The 19,812-nt window shown below is 29.7% G+C and overlaps 2 protein-coding genes across 3 annotated transcripts in view; one reads left to right on the top strand and one right to left on the bottom strand.

Moving 5' to 3' along the window:
- LOC130802490 (uncharacterized) overlaps positions 1-13,222 on the bottom strand; it is a 13,910-nt gene extending 688 nt beyond the window's left edge. For both annotated transcript variants that reach the window (XR_009039775.1, XM_057666510.1), the window contains exon 1: positions 12,968-13,222. Coding sequence is in view for 1 of the 2 variants with exons in the window: in XM_057666510.1 (XP_057522493.1) it covers positions 12,968-13,209 (242 nt within the window). In the remaining variant the exon portion in view is untranslated. The remainder of the gene's footprint in view (positions 1-12,967) is intronic.
- LOC130802483 (homeobox-leucine zipper protein ATHB-12-like) lies at positions 11,547-15,054 on the top strand. The gene is made up of 2 exons (XM_057666505.1): positions 11,547-13,810; positions 13,886-15,054. Exons 1-2 carry the CDS (start codon positions 13,433-13,435, stop codon positions 14,231-14,233), a joined length of 726 nt encoding a protein of 241 aa, XP_057522488.1. The 5' UTR covers positions 11,547-13,432; the 3' UTR covers positions 14,234-15,054.
- The last annotated feature ends 4,758 nt before the right edge of the window (positions 15,055-19,812 follow it).

Genomic DNA, 19,812 nt, shown 5'->3' with positions numbered 1-19,812 from the left:
GTGGAAAAAAACGTATTTGCTGCTTATCATTTGCTGCGGTTTTTGTATATACGCAGCAATAACTAGAAAAAAGAATTAGGAAAAAAAAAGAACCCTTAAATGCTGTCGTTTTGTGCCTCGACCGCAGCAAATACACATGTGCACCTTGCAATTGCTCCAGTTCTTCACCACCCGCAGCAAATAACAAATAATATAAAACCTGTTCTTCATCAATTGCTCCGGTTTGTTTTGTTGACCGCAGCAAATAGGGTTCAGAATATAAAACCCTTAAGCTTCTGTACTCTCTCGCCTTCCCTTAAGCTTTTGTTCTCTTCTTCATTCCTTCATTCCGTTCCAGACGCACAAACCTTCGTTCCATTCTCGCTCCTTCGTTCATTAACTTCAAACGCACAAACGAACAACAGTAATTCCTTCATTCTCCTTCGTTCCATTCCAGATTTCGAACGCAAAAACCCTTCGTTCCATTGTCCTTCGTTCATTCACATTCTCGCAGCAATTGCTCTGGTTTGTTTTACTTTTGCTTTTTGATGATATTTTTGTCGTTGAATTTGGCTTTTTGGTGTGTTGTTTGTTTATTGATGGATTATTGTTTGTACTTAGGGTTTGTGATTTTATTTGCTGAAGAAATCCACTTAACTCTGAAGAAATCAAGTATTTTTGCCTATTTAACTCCTTATGTTTAATTGATTGCTTGTTGTTTTATCGATGAATTATTGTTTACTTTATTTCCATTTCATTGTTTGATATTTGAGTTCGTGTTTAGGGCTTGTTATTCAGAAATTTGTTTTTGGTATTTTGGTTGAATTTTGTAGTGTATTTTTCAATTCTAGAGATAAAATTGAACTCCAGGCTTTTCCATGTATTTGTATTTGTATTTGAACTCCAGGCTTGTTCCACACCCTAAATCATGCAATTTCATTTGTATTTGTTGCTTTGAAATTGAGTTTTTCTTCCAAAATTCATTGATGATTGATATCAATTAATACTAATCATGGGTTTCATTCTTGGTTGTTCTAGCCGTTATTCCATTCAATGCTTTGTAATTTTGTACATGATTTGTCGATTAATTTAGCCTATTAAAACCACTCGATAGAATCAAAATGAACATGTATTTGGTATTGCTTGTGATGATGTTCATGAAGGATTTCACAATCTCTTAGGAATTTGGATGCTTGAGATTGAGATCATCCTCTATAGCTTGTAGATTTTCATAAGGGTGTAGAAATGATTGATCATCCTAATTGTTTGAGCATTTCTTATGTATGGGCTGGTACAATGCGAACTATGCAGGGGTCCAAGGCGTTCTCTGTGGTGGAGGCTCTTGGTATCGGATTTGCCCTAAATGACCTGATTCTTGTTGTGGATGATGATTCTTGTTGTGGAGGCGTTCTCATAATCGATTTGTATGATGATTCTTGTTGTGGATGCTCACTAAATGACCTGATTTCTCTACATTTTTGTATTTCATGATTCAATTCATCAATGCAATTGGCATTTTTGTTGGAATTGTAATTGCCTTGTGTCTTATAAGTTGCAACTGAATAATTGCTTTTTGTATTACATTGAATTTGATTTCAATACTCCCTTTTGTCTCTCCCAATATAGAATGTGGTTTGGGAAGTGAGATTTTCTCTTAATTGCTTATAATTTGGGTGTTAATTGTGCAACAACTTGACAAAATCAAGAATCATCCTCTCTTTATTGTGCAATTTTTATGCTCAAGTTCAATGCATCAATTCTGTTGCAATTTCTATATCATTAATTACCTTATTTTTGTTTTAAGTTTTGGATCTTTAATTGATTCATTTTATTTTGGATTCTTTCATGTTATTTAATGACTTATGATTCGCAATACTGTGCTCATACGACAATGACAACAAGATTATCGATAATATGTTTTTCTAAGCAAAGATTGTCGTTTACATAGTTACTTGTTTTCCTTTTCTTATCAATAAATAAAAAATGATCACTTGATTGAGTCAATCAGATTGGGTTTTTGTTTGAAATGCTTTGAATAGATGTATAGTAGTGGCTTGGAAACAAAAAATATTGATGTGCAACCAATGACCTCAAAGAAAAACACCATGATGATTTGGAAGCAGGGAATAATCAGACTACACCAAACCTCGACAAGTTCTTCGAAGAGGTGGATGTTATCAAGAAAATCATGGCCGAGGTAGAAAAGCTCTACAAAAGTCTCCAAGAATCGAATGAACAATGCAAGGTTGCGACAAATGCAAAGGCAGTAAAAGAAACACGAGCATTAATGGATACCGATGTGGAGCAAGTTTTGAAGCGAGCCAAGGTCATTAAAACCAAGCTTGAATCTCTCAACAAGTCGAGCAAGTTTTGGATATGGCTGCACTTGTGGAAGCTCAAGGACAGCAGCTTAATGATATAGCCAGTATAATCTTTTGTACATTCAGATTATATTTTCTTGATTGAATAAATGAGAATACATTTTTACTCTTCTAATCTCCTTTTCACTCTTTAGCATTTCTTTAGCACAGTTTGTAATTACTGCTTTTGATATGGTAAAATAACAATATTATTGGATTATTATGAGTATAAAACGAAAAAAGAAAAAAAAAATAGAGTATTTGCTGCGGTTAGGCCATGACCGCAGCAAATAAGGGGGGTTATTTGCTGCGGTTTTACCCATGACCGCAGCAAATAACCCCTCTTATTTGCTGCGGTTTTTGCCCATAACTGCAGCAAATAATGCCCTTATTTGCTGCGGTTTTGAACCGCATCATTTAAAAAAGGACATTTGCTGCTATCACAATTGCTGGGGGCCAAAACCGCAGTAAATAATGGCAAAAAAACCGCAGCAAATGATGTTTTTTCCACTAGTGACACAAACAGATTAACCTCCTCCAGAAGAAATACAAAAAACACTTATGAATCCAAAAGATTATCAAAAGCAACATAACACAAACAGAACATATGAATCCGATGAAGCAACAAGCTTAGAACATATGAATCTTGCAAAACATAAAGAAAAATGGAGTAAACATTTACATAACACAAACAGAAAAATCAAAAAAATAAAAAAAAACGATAAAAATGAAACAGAAAAATGAAAAAAAAAAACAATGAACATCAGTTCCAGGCTTCCAGCAAACACGAAGAAGGAACACAAACAGATTAACCTCCACCAGAAGAAATACAAAAAACATAAAGAAAAATGGAGTAAACTGTTTACACAAACAGAAAAATCAAAAAAATCAAAAAAAAACGATAAAAATGAAAAAAAAAACAATGAACATCAGTTCCAGGCTTCCAGCAAACACGAAGAAGGAACACAAACAGATTAACCTCCACCAGAAGAAATATGTATATATGTATATATATATAAATATATATATATATATATATATATATATATATATATATATATATATATATATATATATATATGTATATATATATATATATATATATATATATATATATATATATATATATATGTATATATGTATATATGTATATATGTATAAATATATATATATATATATATATATATATATATATATATGTATATATATATATATATATGTATATATTTATATATGTATAAATATATATATATATATATATATATATGTATATATATATATATATATATATATATATATATATATATATATATATATATATATATATATGTATATGTATATGTATTTATATGTATATATCTATATATTTATATGTATATATATATATGTATATGTATGTATATGTATATGTATGTATGTATATATATATATGTATGTATGTATATATATATGCATATGTATATGTATATGCATATGTATGTGTGTGTGTGTGTGTATATATATATATATATATATATATATATATATATATATATATATATATATATAAACTCCCTGCGTTTCTTTTCAAACATCCCATTTGCTTTTTGAGTATTATTTATCAACCACTTTTAATTAGTAATTTATTTTTAATCTATAAATTAAAACATAGTCAAATGAGATCTTATTTGATTCATCTTAACATAAGGTGTATTTAATTATTAATAATTAGATATATTAAAGATTAAATTCTTACATTGGCAGATGCACAAAAAATAAATGAGACATTTGAACTGAAATGGATAAAGAGAGAGAAGGATCAACAAATCAATCACGATAAATCTTGCTCATATATTGATAATCTTGTGTATATTAGAATATTTTCTTATAATTATTTATAGATAATATATAAACTTTATTTTTATCATCTCAAATTATTAAGTGTATTATTAGATAGATCCTCGTGCCAATCATGGCTTATAAATTATTTAAATAAAAACTTAGTAATCATATATATATTGTTTGTTCATTAGTATATTGTATATGTATATTGGATTTTCATGCAACTTTTAAAAAAGTTTGGTATTATTATTAGGATGTAATTTCAATTCAATTAAATAACAATAATTTTACATTCTCATAATCCATTTGCATGGTTTGTATGCAATCAACTCTGTTCTCGTATGAATCTTGTTGTGTACAAGACCAACATTAGGATGTTGGTAGTATAATTTCTCTCTCAAAACAACGTCCGCTCTTCATGTCTACCATCTAAACCTTTGTTGATGGTTAAAATTGGGGTTTGAACAATTAATCTTTTATAAAATGTCTTATCATAAATTGATTGTTCAACAACTCAATCTCACTCTTTGATGAAGGTAATGTAAATGATACTTCTAAACCAACAACTCCTACATAGAATACTAATGCGACTTTAATTCTTGAAAGTCATCTTCATATTTTACTCTCATTTGGTTCAAACTATATTATATTCAAATTTTCAACTTTTGAACTAACGGCCGTAAAGAAACCAAAAAAATAAATCCCTCAACTTTCTTTTATGAAGAAGATATTTTATTGACTTAATTAAATACATCATGTTAAGCATCTTTTTTTTTCATATATATATATATTTATAAATTCTATTTATGAAAAACATATAAAAACAAGATACTTTTGAATAATGTTTTTATTTTATACTACAATAACCGTTACCTTATATAGAGAAAATTCATCTTATTATTTTAATTTAAAATTGTATTCTTATTTGATCTTACATCAACTCTATATTTTCACTAAGATAAGAATTTTCATTAAATTATATATGAAATATAATTATAAGGAAAAAAGTAGATCCCTTTCAAAAATTGACAACATATTCAGTAGGACTTGGACAGACAAAGTATAATATTTGTCCACATATTAAAATGATGAAGACATAAATTGAAAATTGAAGGGAGTACACAAAGCTTTTCTTTATGCCTAACTTGTCTTTTATTATTAAAGAAAATTCACTTTAGTTGGTAGTACTTTTCTTATCTTAAAAGTCTCAATGGATCTCTCTATCTTATCATTTACCACCAAAAACGAGAAACTTCATCACCATATGGCCCAAACCCTTGGGAAAACAAGTTTTTCCCATGAATCATGATTATTAATATAAATATTCCTTCAATGACAAGTAGAGCCAAGTTTTAAAATTTTAAATTAATTTATTAATTGAAGATTTTTTTATCAATAAACTAATTTTAAAAATCCTAGAAAATAATTATATATTATAAGATTTAAACCTTCTCTTTTAAACTTATATGATCGTAGAAAAATCAAATCCAACAATTAATTTGCATACGCTCGATTTTTTGGTGAAGAAAACTCGATTATCATCTCTTATCAAAAAATTAGATATCAGAATACTAACACGACATATAAATTTGATGTATTTTCACCCTGAACTGAAATTACTTAAGTATTTAAGTAGAAATGTAGGTTTGTTGGATATTCTAATGATAAAAAAGGATGGAAACTCTATAATCTTAAATTAAGCGACGATTTTATTTCTCAGTTTGTGGAGCTTATGAAGCTAAATTAACTATTGCCATTTCCCTTGCTTCTCCTACATCTTCTCAGTGTTGTTCCAAATTTTGACCAAGATAGGAAGTTTTGTGAAACTAAATTATATATATATATATATATATATATATATATATATATATATATATATATATATATATATATATGAAAGGGATCCAATAAGAAGGGTGTTTAAATTGAGAAGGATAAGAAACATTCTACACCTTTGATTTGAGTAAAAATTAAAAAATCTATAGTCACAATCGAACCAAAAACATTTAATTGTAAAGTCACTATCTTACACAGAAAAGATACTATGTTAAAAATTTGAAAAATGTTCTTAATTTAAAACATAGTATCTTATTTTGCATATATAGTGACTAACAAAATCTTTCTCATCCTTTTCATTTTAAAATCCTTCTTATTTGATCCTTTAGATATATATATATATATATATATATATATATATATATATATATATATATATATATATATATATATATATATATATATATATATATATATATATATATATATATAGAAAGAGAGAGAGGAGTAATTGTGCTTAATTGTGAACCTTGTGAACCTTGTTATTTTTTGGCAAAATCATGTTATTATTTTTTTTCTTGATTTTTATGGTTGAAAAGTAACACGTTTTTGCCAAAAAATAACAAGGTTTGCACGCACTGGACTTCCCCCCGCCCGCCCGCGCACACACACCAAAAATTTTCTTTTAATTATTTTCATTAACTTAGGCGTATACCAAAAAGGGTAATAGTTGGTTACCTAAAATTTTCTTGTAATTATTTTCATTTCCTTAGGCATATAAATTTTGTTGTATAAAATATTTTTTTACATATTAAATTGTAGGAATAATATAATTCTAAACGAAGACATAAACTCTTACATATAATTATTCTTAAATTGCATAAGAATGACAAGGAAGATAAACTCAAAATATAATCTGTTGTAAGTCTATGAGACAGTTCTCATATATATATATATATATATATATATATATATATATATATATATATATATATATATATATATATATATATATATATATATATATATATATTCTAAATAGCACATTTTACACAAAATTTAGCATATAATTTTCTTACTTCGATGCCATCTAATTAAACAGGTCTTTCAAAAAATACCACAAATATAATATGCATAACCTTAAGTTGCACTAGTCAAGTCTTAGTGATTTCCCTACACCTCCACTCTAGAATTTTTGGAAAAACAAAAGTCTGACTTTTAGTAAGATTTTTTTTTTTAAATAATAACATTATTTGAAAACAAACCATTAATTTATAACTTTAGATAACTTAAATTATCGGTAAATTCAAAATTGCTCAAACCAGCAATATGGTGCTCAAATGAGTAACTTGTCACAAGTCTTTTATTTTCAGTCTTTGTTTACTATTTCATTGGAGATGAGGCAAGAATAGGGTGGATTAAAATGATGGAGAATCGTACTTAGAATATTTTAAAGGAGAAAATAATTAGTCGGAATAAATTTAGGTTGATTTGGCAAATTTCTGACAAAATTATTATCACAACTTCATCAAAGAAAAAAAAAGATTTGTTTCTTCATTACCATCATCTTCTCTGTACCGTGTTCCTCATGATGTCACTATGTCAGTTGATCTTGTTGAAGTAAACATTTCTCCAAAGTGAAGTCGGGTATATATTTATCCTCAAATAAAGGAAAAATAGTATCTTTTTACTTTTTTTCATCCATCCCAAGCAACCAACTCAATCCAAACAAATTACTATATTCTTTATCTTTCATCCTCCATTTTAAATTCACCTTTACCTACCTTTATTTATATAATTTAATTTTTTTTTTTCCTTTTAAATATTTACTGTCAATAAAAACATACCCTTAAAAATTGGTGAGAGTTGATCCTAGATGATTTGTCATCTCTTCTTAAGAATTTGCAATTGCTTTGACTTTAGGTAATAAAATTTTCATTTTAATTGATACTAGTAACAAAAAATCATATATTTTCCACATAATAAAAACAAAGAAAAAGATGAATTTAATGGCCTAATCAAAATGAGACGACTTACAATTTTCTAATTTTTGGCAGAACTAAAAATAAAAGTTAGAGAATTGGTGTATTAGTCCTTTGGGCAACTCCAAGAGAACTGGTCCCTCACCAACTATGATGTAATCAAATAGTACTTGTCATAATTGCTAACTTAATTTTTTAGCTTAAACAACAAACATGTCGTTTTATTCTCTCAATTGATGCCAATTAAAGTTTCTAATTAAGTCAAATACATTAAATTTATACTAAAACCTTGTTTGGATTTTAGTTGCATCAAATTTATGACTTAGATACTTAAAATACGAGTTTTTAAAAGCTAGATACCTGAAGTCAACTGAGAATTAAAGTACATACTACTTTCCTTGAATATGATTTTGAGTTCGATTTTCATTATCCTTCTTTCTAAGCTCTTTTCTTCTCTAAAACTACGCCATGCTTAAAAAATTTAAGATTAAGCAAACAAAAATAAAAATAGTAAAAAAAATAAGTATCATCAAGTAATTCAGTCAAATTAATCCAATTTGTAAGCTTAGTTTTTTACAATAGTTGCACTAAAGTCAAAGTTTGTCAAAAACATGGGAGAATTCAAATTAAAAGTAAAAAATTGATTGAGCAATCATTTTCTACATGTATACTAAACTAACCCGATAAGCATTACAATGAGTTATATTATAAATGTTACACAATATAATAATTATAGTCTTCAATCGATGATTCAAACCTTAATCTAGACAGACAAACTCTAAATTCTCTGTTAAATGTAAATTTCTAAAAATAAAAAATTTATCTTAAAAATCATCATTACCCTGTCAAAATAACAAAGAAAAGAAATGATAATTACAAAGAACATCAAAGACTTAACCCCTTTATTAATCTTTATCTCTAGTATATTTTGGTGTTATTAGGCGAAAATGATAGACATTTCACTTTCATAAAGCCACTTGTTTATCCTTTTTTTCTCTAATTATTCTATATTTATCCCATTTGAGTTCTTATCTGCAAAATAAGTACTAAAGCCAAATGATGTTAGTTTCCACTTGGTCACCTCCACCTTAATTTGTCCAAAACATTCAATGTTTCAAACATGCATTCAAACATACTAATATCTTAAACACTTCCCCACTTAATTTTAATCATTTATATTTTAAAATAATAATACATATAAAAATTTAATATTATGAAAATATATCATTAAACAATTCAATAATATTTTACTTGACTATATTTCTTCTTACAGATTAGCCATAACATATAAAGTAAACTTAGAAAATAAGTCTAATAAGTCTAATATAATAAATATTTCATAACAGAGAAAGCACTAATATTTCACGAGAAAAAAAAGGCTTGACTCATAATAACTAGTATGGTAATTCTAAAATCTAAATAGATAAATACTATTGTCTCTTTGAATTGAGTTTGCTGCTGATGATGATATATTATGAGAGAAAATATTATTTTTTTAAAAAAACTCAAACGAGTAGAGGAAGAATACTATAAAGACGCATGTAATCCCTTTTATAAATATCGTCAAATTGAGGTACTTTAAAAAGAAAATAATCATATAACGTGCTTTTACTATTGAAAAAAAAGTTTGAAAATATGATTTTTTGTATGAAAATAATTCAATACTCAAAACATTATTCCATCTAGAACCGAACTTGACTTCGAACAAGTTATGGAACCAAACAAAATGTATAGACTTTCTCGTAACAAATTAAACTTCAACAAAAGTTGAACAAAATGATTTTTCTAACATCCTACTCATTGTGTCCATTTGAATTCCTTTAAATTTGCTCCATTTTATCAAAAAAATTTATAATTTGCGAATTACAATCACCAAATCATCAAAGTTTATAGGTTCATGTCAAAACGTAGAATTTCGACCATAAAGATGGTCGAAATTTTAGGTTAAGTGATCGAAGTACTGTGTTTTTGGCCTGGATCTATAAACATTGATATTTTGATGACTATAATTCATAAAAAATAAACAATAAGACTATAATTCGCAAAAATGTTAAACTTTAAAGGTATAATTCGCAAATTATTATAAAATATTATATAATATGCAAATTCAAAAGAACGCAGTAGTATTTACCTAAATGATTAGATTATTGGGAAGACAACAAAAAGGAGTGATTATGTATAACAAAAACAACTTAACAAATTATAAACAACCACAATAGCAAAATGGCAACTACAATGAATATCTTAAAAAATATGTCTCAAAACCAAAGGGCCCAAAATAATACTTGTTCATTCAAAATGCACATAACAAATTGATTTCAATTAAAAAAAAAAAAAAAAAAAAAAAAAAAAAAAAAAAAAACACCAACTCATCACAAGATTGTCATTTAGCTAAAACGAAACGTTATTATTTCTGATACAAGTTATGTTAAATCTAGTTAATAATGACGGATCATCTTACCATAAAGTACATAGGAAATCGTCACACTTTTCATTTTAATTTGATCCTTTAACTTTACAACGTTTTATTTTAGGTAGTATTCGACCAATTTCTTTTATTCTTATTCCACACATTTTTTCTCATTTTCTCACTTTTAATCGACCCCAATTTAGTAGTACTTGAGATAATTATTAGTGTTAGCAATCTCTAAGAAACGCAGGGAATACAAATATCGATCTAGTAGTGATAGATGATAACGCCACGTCATTCTCGTAATTTTGGAAGGAATGACCCTTAGATTATTTGGTATTCAAGATCAAGAGATCAAGTGGATGGCAAAACTTGTGGACCATCATCAACCTTTGCTCAAATCCAGCCACAACATGATGAAGCTACGTACCAAAAATGAAAAAGATTCTCGACAAGTTTTGCCAGCAATGGTGGAAAGTAATGTAGCCCAAAAATTCTAGCAAACTCAGAATTAATTGTCAAACGGTCAATTCGACTAAAAACTTAAATTGATGGTTAAAACTCAATGATAAAGTATATACTTTGTCAAGTCTCCTCATACGAGAGATGTAATAGATTTCTTCATATGTGGCGCTAAAGAACCAACTCAGTCAAAGGTTTAAGTTGATGGTTAAAATCACGTAATATGTCATATGATATTCTATTATTTATTAATGAAATATGTTTTATTAATTAATTTTAAATTTAATTCAATTTTGTTTATTGCTTTTACTTTTTATGTTCTTCGTAATATAAATAATAATTTAGCTATCATACTGATTTTCAAAAACCATGCTCAAAAATACAAAACTAGTTATATTGAATTTTCTTATATATATTTATGTATACACAAAGAGGATCCTTATCCTACATAAGCGTGAGGTTGTGTTTGTAACTATCACCTAACAAAATATTCGAATTCTTTTATGGGGCTATAATGATCTCGATTAGATCTATCAAATTATTATCGAGTTGATTTCGAGTCAAGTGAATATCAATACAATCACTTTTAAATTTGGTTGTTTATGATTGAATCGGGTTAAGATCAATCCAACGGGTTGTGAATTTTAATCTTTTCCTCATCATCAACTTTTTTATTTTATAAAATTAACTTTTCGAGAAAAAAAAAACACATAATTTCTAAAACTTTAACGAAAAATTATTAACTCAAAACACAGGATTAGAAATATAATGGATTTTGATTTATAAATTCTTGCTCGTACTCATTTCTAAGGTGATGGTGGTGATTGAAATTAGAAACTAACTTGTAAAAAAAACAGGGTAATTAGAAGCATTACCAAGTATTAGAAGCAAACTTCACACATAAGATAAGCCCTTGGACTAGACAAGCCCTAGGGATCGGTTCAATCAAAGCTTACCTTAAGCTAAACTTTTCCGAGATTGATCTAGAGTCAAAGGTAAATCCAAAACGAGCTTAGAGATTAATCGACTAATATACACATAGATCAGCCTAATAGAGATAGTCTCACTATGGGACCGTCTCATACAAGAATTTGTAAAACTCTTTTAGTTTCACCGTAAAATCCCAATTCAATATTATTAAAACAAAACTAGAATCCAAACTGAAACTCAAACCGCAAAGTTTAGAGTTCAAGTATGCGCCTACCCTAACACCATTCAATTAACCACCCGAATAGGCAGTACATTTAGTTAGAACACAAATATGTGGAAGTAAAGAAAAACTATGACCACACTACAAATGACCCACAAAGACAGCCAATGTGTTATGTAGCAGAAGGATTGCTTGTTTCGCTATCTCGTCTCGTCTCGGTTCATCAGCAGCCAAATAATGATACAATGAATTCATCAAACCAGGACCACCCACCTTTTGTTAGCTTTTCATAATAGTAACCAGATCAAAAAGCTTCTCTACAGTCTATATTGCACCTCTTAATGTTAACAACACGAAAACGACTTGCTAACTTGAGTACAAAAACACGATGCTAAGTACAAGCACACATTACAAAATGCAATTTTGTATCGAAGTTGCAAGATATTCAAGATCATAACAAGAAAAGTCGGGGTAACATGCAATCTAAAGCTAAAAATAGTGCGGGAATTGAAAAGTTCAACAACTTTATATTCTAACCGAAACCTATTTGTAGATGGGGTTTCAATCATATGTCCTCTCTTTTTCGACCCTATCATCGAGTCAAAAACCATTCACTAGTATATCACAAGATTATAGAAAACGAGCAGCGAGGTCTTAGTGACGTCTACACAATAATCGACCGCTTAGGACCCCTTTTTTTGTGGGTCCCTACCCACATATATAAATGTTTCCCCGTAAAAATTTATAATTTAAACCGTAGTAATTTTTTTGAGTCTCTACTCTATAGCGTAGTTTTCCGAAGCTTGTTTAAATTTCTATCCTCTCCAATTGTGGTATGGCTCTGACAACGAGACACGATACAAAACATAATAAAATAATAGATAAAGTTTACACGGTTGCGTGTCTTATGGCATACCAAATCCCTTCAAAATCACGTTATGAACACGCAGTCACAATATCACATATCTCGAAAGGAAAAACATAAAGTTCAACTTTGTCCATGACTAGTAAAAATGAATTCACATACCTAAAATTTTCACTTTCCACAATCGAAGATGCATGCACTTTCATCGACGAGGTAAAAAAGGGTGCGCATAGTCCAATACTCAAATGAAGTCGTCTCACAAAAACAAAGCCATCCGATGGTGAGTCTGCAAAAAATCGAGCAAAAATTACCTGCAACCATATTAGCCGTTGAGCGTATTCAAAAGTAAATACAGCTGATAGAAGCAAAAAGATGAAAAAGATATGTACATATACTCCACACATGAGTAAGAAAGTTTCCTACGATAACTGGTCCCATTGGCTTTAGATAAGCCATCATTAAAACCTTCCTATTAACATGAAAGTGACCATAATAATACTTTTTCCATGGCTGACTATATATCTCCAAACATGTCCTCTTATGCAACACTCTAAAACATATTCAATTCATAATAATAAGTACTTCTTAAGTGTAGTTGTTTTCACTAATTAAAACCGAAAAGAAAAAATGATGATGATGATGATGCACGGAGAACTCTCCCCGGAAGCAACAGAAGCTGATATCGAGTCCTTAAGTCCCGAAGAAGAGCTACCGACTATGAAGAAGAGGAAGAGCAAGAACAAGCGGAGATTTACGGACGAGCAAGTTAAATCCCTCGAGACTATTTTTGAATCGGAAACAAAACTCGAGCCAAGAAAGAAGGTGCAAGTGGCTCGTGAGCTTGGGCTGCAGCCACGACAGGTGGCTATTTGGTTTCAGAACAAGAGAGCTAGGTGGAAATCAAAGGAAATCGAAAAGAACTACCGAGTATTGAAAGCTAACTACGAGAATCTAAAAACCCGACTAGAAACTATCAAGAAAGAGCGAGAATCGTTGCAAGAACAGGTATTTATCCTTCTACTCTCCATCTTTTTCTATTTATAGACTATAGAGTAATAGTTTTCGTGTAATTATCAACAGTTGCAGGAACTACGTAGCCTTTTAGGGAAATCGCACGACAGAGACAGTGACAAGGGATTTGTGCCCAACAGCCGAGATATAAGCAGAGGAAATGGAGAAATTTCTGCAGAAATAAAAGTAACATCAAGCAGCTTACAGGATGAAATGGACCACCAAGGGGCACTTTATTCAGACGACGATAAAAGTGGAAATATGGCCTATTTGGGGCACGAAGAACTCGAACTTCTCAAAATAAGTGATAGTATAGATGGCTCATACATACCGCCAGCGAAATGGTGCAATCTTGATGCCGGAAATCTCTTTGACCCGACAAGTACTAGTTCCCACTGGTGGGAATCCTGGACTTGATGATTCTACAAGAAAAACCGGCAAAAGAAATGGAAGATGTTAGAGAAACTTATTTGGATTTCAGCCAATATCGAAAAGTTTAGATGGCGTTCAGAGAACACGAAAGATCTTAAAAGGTAACAAGACACTAATCACCCGATCTGGTGATGCCACTCGCGCGGAGAAAAATAAGGCATGAATTTTAGATGGTGAAAGCCAGTGTTTTGTGATTTATGTGATTTCATGAATGTTTGAGCATCTATGTGTCTGATTAGTTATTAGTTATTTGTAGAAAATATCGTAGAAAATGATGTAAAGATTGTAAACTAGTGCAATGATGCTATGAGAATAATTCACGAGATCAGCATGCATCTTGCTAGTTTTCTACTATGAAAACGGGAAATTCATCACGGAAGCATCACAGATAAATCACTCATCAGCACCATTATGTACACTGACACTGTATATTCACGGAAAACGAAAATACATCGTGAGAATCGATAATATGTACTTCAAACATCACAGATTTTATTCGGAAACTTTAGTAAAACCAACATCATATCTTTGATTCACAAACAAAGAAGTAGATGTGTACTTTAAACTATACATGAATTTATTTCTTAACTTAAGGGCATCAACCAGAAAGCATTTAGAATTGTTTTCCTACCATTAAATCGTTTGTCAAGATGCATAATTTATATTTCAACTATTTCACCCTTCTAACATACGGGCGTGCAAATGGCTAGAATCCCAAGTCGGCAAAGGCTATAACTTAAAATTAGCAACTACTATAACACAAGAATAGTAGTATGCAAAACTTTCCTCAAATACTAAGCTCATGCATCAATATAGAAACAACAAGAAGACATTCCAAAAAGCATAGTTTGTGCGCAGAATCTTGCAAATAGACTAATACAGAGAGCCTAGTAAGAACAAAAGGCGACTTAGCATTAAACAACTAGATCGACCATTTTCTGCAACTGTAACTCCAACTTACAATATTCTATGCCAGAAATCTAACTTGTAGATGTGACCTGTCCATAGATAGCCTAAAGACGATATACTTTTCGGAGGCTAAACTAATTAAATTGTATACATTTTCGAGTTCTCACGCCCATTTCTTACAGATATATGCATATAAGGTTTCTGTGTACAAAAACAATAGGTAGAGAAATGTAATCACATACTAATAAAAAGCTATAATAACCCAAAAACCGATAGAAGTACTATTTAACTATGTCTACGCGAAATAGGTATTCAGCTAGAAGATAAAGTATAGTGGGGTGCACGGAGAGGAAACTATAGCATCAAAAGCGCAAAGAAGATTTCTACATCTTGAGCATGAAGTGCTTGCTTCATAAAACCTTTCACAAATTGGGTGAATCCTATGATCATTGATCATAACACTACAGTTATAACTTCAAAAAAGTAGTTCTAAAGTTTGCGTCTTTTTAACCTCCATATATGCATGAAAGAAACAACATATCCAACTTACTTCCTTAATCATAACCCCCATGCAAAAAAACACCTCCACTAATTTAGTGGTCACCTAGCCATGCACATTCAACCCCTCCTTCAAGTTTAATGGCATTAAAGTAATGTGATTTTGTATTTGCTAGTTTAACTAGTTCAAATTATGATACCCCCACTTATGACATCAAATTTGGATAGAGGGACAAGAATGTTTTTGGACCTTGGTTCTACTCTTAGATACGAGAAACCGAAAACTTCCCACTGAATGCCATTTATGAAACTTCGTCCCAAAAATCTAGATTAATATTACGGAAAATTCGTTCCCCGTATGCTAGCTTAATATACTAATGAAAAAATATTTAAATCTACAACAAACTCATATATTAGTAAAAAAGAGCTCATCATGTTTCACATTGGTTCTAATTTTAACGGTTCGTTGGGTTGTTGATACTGAATGGTGATAACGGAAATAAATTACTAAATTTTCATCAAATATACCATGACATTCCCATTGAAATGAAACTTTCGTCAAAAATGTGTTTTTGTTCACAATCTTCCATCAGCGGCTAATACCATATCTCTAAATAGTAATGCATCGTAATAAACTTTGTGAAGAAAATAAGACGATTGAAGTACAACAAACATAATCATTAAACTTCACAAGAAATTTACCTATCAAGAATTATACTAATTTTTCATTACCATTTTCACTATTCAATACCGACAATCAAATGGGTCGTAAAAGTACCGGAATTAATCAAAAAAACCAAGAGAAGAAATATCAGAAACATGATCTTCCAAAAATTTCGGTGCACAAATTAACCAAAACTGGAACAGAATTTCCCTCTTCACCCAACCCTAGTGGCCTAGTCCCTCAACCTCAACAACAAAAAATTCCATCTTTGAGCCAAAAGGTAAATACTTTGTGGTTGATTACCATAATATATCATGATTATCATAACAAAAAACCTAAAACTTCACACCAAATAAAGGCAATTTCAACAGAAAAGGCAAGAATCCTAAGTAAAGTAAAATGGGTAATCATAAAAAATCACGAATATTACCCAAATTAATAATATAATTGACAGAAAGAGGGTCCAATCCCAAAAGGCACAGTCACACAGAGAGTAAAATCAAGAGCATAGAATGGGATTAGGTAATCTGGGTCCTTAAGAAAATCCAAAACCAAAGAATCCAAAAGATAATTAAAGTGAAAGCAACAAATGTCATAAGATTAATCAAGTGGGCAATTAAGTAAGGATGAAACAGTATTAATTAATAAGGGGATTAATCAAATGTCATGATAATTATGATTAAAAAAGCAAGATTAGGTTTGTAGTAGCAAAGAAACAAGAAACATATTGTTAAAAATAGCAAAATCAAAGAGAAAAGAAATACCTTTGAAATTTGATATGGTTGTTTGGCAAATTGAAAGGGACTACTCTTTACTGTTCTTGAGTAGATTTTTTTGCACGAAATATTGCTTCAATTTCAGTGTCGGTGCCTTTTTTCTCAAATTTATATTTATTTATAAAATTTTTTGTTTTGTTAACAAATTGACAGTTTGGCCAAGCGGTCTAAGGCGCCAGATTAAGGCTCTGGTCTAAAAGGGCATGGGTTCAAATCCTATAGCCGTCAAAACATTTCTTTTGTTGTATTTATTCCGTTGAATCCATTTTTATATTTATTTTATTGTTTTAAATATGGCAAACACACATATATTATTTTAAACAAGAGTAATTAAATAAAAGGGAAAAATATTATTAGTTGTTTCAAAATCTATGAACTAATAAGAATTAAGAAATATGTAAATGACTTTTGCTATACTATCTCTTTTAGCAAAAATTTCACTTTCAAATCCATAGCTGTCAAGATTTTAATTTTGTTATTTTATTCCTTTACATCTATTTTTATATTTATTTTATTTTACTTTTTTATTTTAAATATTGCAAACACATGTAAACTATTTTATAAGAGAGTAATTAAATAAAAAAGGGCAAAATATTATTAATTATCTCAAAATCTATGAACTAATAAGAATTAAGAAATATGTGAATGAGTTTAATTGCTATACTATCTCTTTTAGCAAAAATTTCACTTTCAAATCCATAGTTGTTAAGATTTTAATTTTGTTATTTTATTCCTTTAAATCTATTTTTATATTTATTTTATTTTATTTTTTATTTTAAATATCACAAACACATGTAAACTATTTTATAAGAGAGTAATTAAATAAAAAAGGGCAAAATATTATTAGTTATCTCAAAATCTATGAACTAATAAGAATTAAGAAATATGTGAATGACTTTAATTGCTATACTATCTCTTTTAGCAAAAATTTCACTTTCATTTAAAAACTTATATATTGACTAGTTGGGTAGTAATTTTTATTAATAAGGTTCAAATCCCACAACTATTAAATTTTTTATTATTGTTGTATTTATTCCTTCAAATTTATTTTTATATTTTATTTATTGTTTTAAATACTCGCAAACACATGCATGCTATTTTATACAAGAGTAACTAAATAATGAAGATAGTAATATTTTTAAAAATTACCTAGAATAATCCAACCTATAGTCGATTTTTCTACATTAATCCCAACTATTGATTACCATGAATAATCTAAACTATTAGGTCACTTACCTAAGAATATTGTTGTGCATATTATGACTTGTTATTATAGATACATTAATAAAAAAAAGAAAAATAAAATAACAAAATTATTATAAAAATATTAAAATACCCTTCCTCCCTAACACATTGCCTTTGCCATGCCATCCTTCTTCCCCACTCAATAACCACCTCCTCATCTTCATCACCTCAAAAGCCAACTAAACAAAGGTTGGTATAGAATGTAGATGATTGGTTGTGGATCACACAACAAGACTGGTAATGGTGGTGGTCGGTGAGTAAGATTGTTGGGTTGGTGGTGTTATGAATAGTGTGATTTGAATGCACAAATTTGATGTATGCATTCATGAGTGGAATTGATTGGATGGAATCCTATGGCATTCGTTAATAGGAGAATCAAGTGAGTAACTTAATGTTTGTAGTGTTTAAGTGTGATTTATTTGGTGAAGTAATCATGAGAGTTGTTGGTTTTAATGGTGTTTAATGAAGAAGTGCAAAGGATTTTGGAAGATACTTTGCTCGAGCAGAAACTGTCAGAAGGATACTGAAGGTCACTCGACCAGCTCACTCGACCGAGCGAGCTTTTGGGTGGGTCGAGCAAACAAACAGAATGTATCCAGAAGCTGCCTGTAGCCCGCTCGATCAAGCAAGCTCTCTGTTTTGGTCGAGCGGTTCCTCTGATACGCCTAGGATGTTGTTATTGTCTTTTCAAATCCTTGGGGCTAGTTCAACTCATTCATTATTCAGTATTAAGCATGTATTAAGTGAGCAGTTATCATTGAGTGTACTTAGTACTATAAATAGAGCTCTCATACTCTTCCAAGAGAATAATCAAACACATCCTCTAAGCCAAACACATAGCCTATTGTTTTATCTCTTACTCAATTGTCATACTTCATTTGTAAGAGTGTTTTACTCCATTGAAATAATATAAACAAGAAACTACACACCAAGGAGGACGTAGCTATCATTGGGTAAACCTCTTTAAATCATGGCGTCATTTTGCAAATTTTTTTTTATCAAACAATTGTTAGTTCATTGAAATTATTATCATTCATCAAAGTTCTTAACATCGTATCAATTTTAGCAAATATTTCAAGTGGTTGTAAGGGAGGGAGTGGTGGCAAGTTGGGAGGGGCAAGGAGATGGGAAGAGTGGTGGGGGGGCATGGATATGGGTAATTGATTTTTTCATATTTTTAGTTTTTTTAATTAAATTTTTTATTTTCTGATTTATTTTAATTTAATTTTTTTGTAAAAATGACCTACTGTAAAGGTTACCGGTTACTATAGTATATTTTTGGCAAATATCCTTCAAAGTTTGGATTATTCATGATTAATCAATAGTTGAGATTATTGTAGGAAAATCGAGTAAAGATTGGATTATTTCGAGTATTTTTCCTATTTTTAATTGTTTCAAAATTTATGAACTAATAAGAATTAAGAAATATGTTAATGAATTTTGCTATACAATCTATTTTGCCAAAAATTTCA

Source organism: Amaranthus tricolor, chromosome 2, assembly GCF_026212465.1.
Source record: "Amaranthus tricolor cultivar Red isolate AtriRed21 chromosome 2, ASM2621246v1, whole genome shotgun sequence".
In the NCBI taxonomy this organism is placed as follows: Eukaryota; Viridiplantae; Streptophyta; class Magnoliopsida; order Caryophyllales; family Amaranthaceae; genus Amaranthus; species Amaranthus tricolor.
This window is presented reverse-complemented; position numbering and strand designations above follow the sequence as displayed.

Excerpts from the sequence above, each read along its gene's own strand:
- LOC130802483 (XM_057666505.1), top strand. The coding sequence starts at position 13,433 with ATGATGATGATGATGATGCACGGAGAACTCTCCCCGGAAGCAACAGAA. Across the intron at positions 13,811-13,885 it reads GAGAATCGTTGCAAGAACAG|TTGCAGGAACTACGTAGCCT; the intron begins GTATTTATCCTT and ends AATTATCAACAG.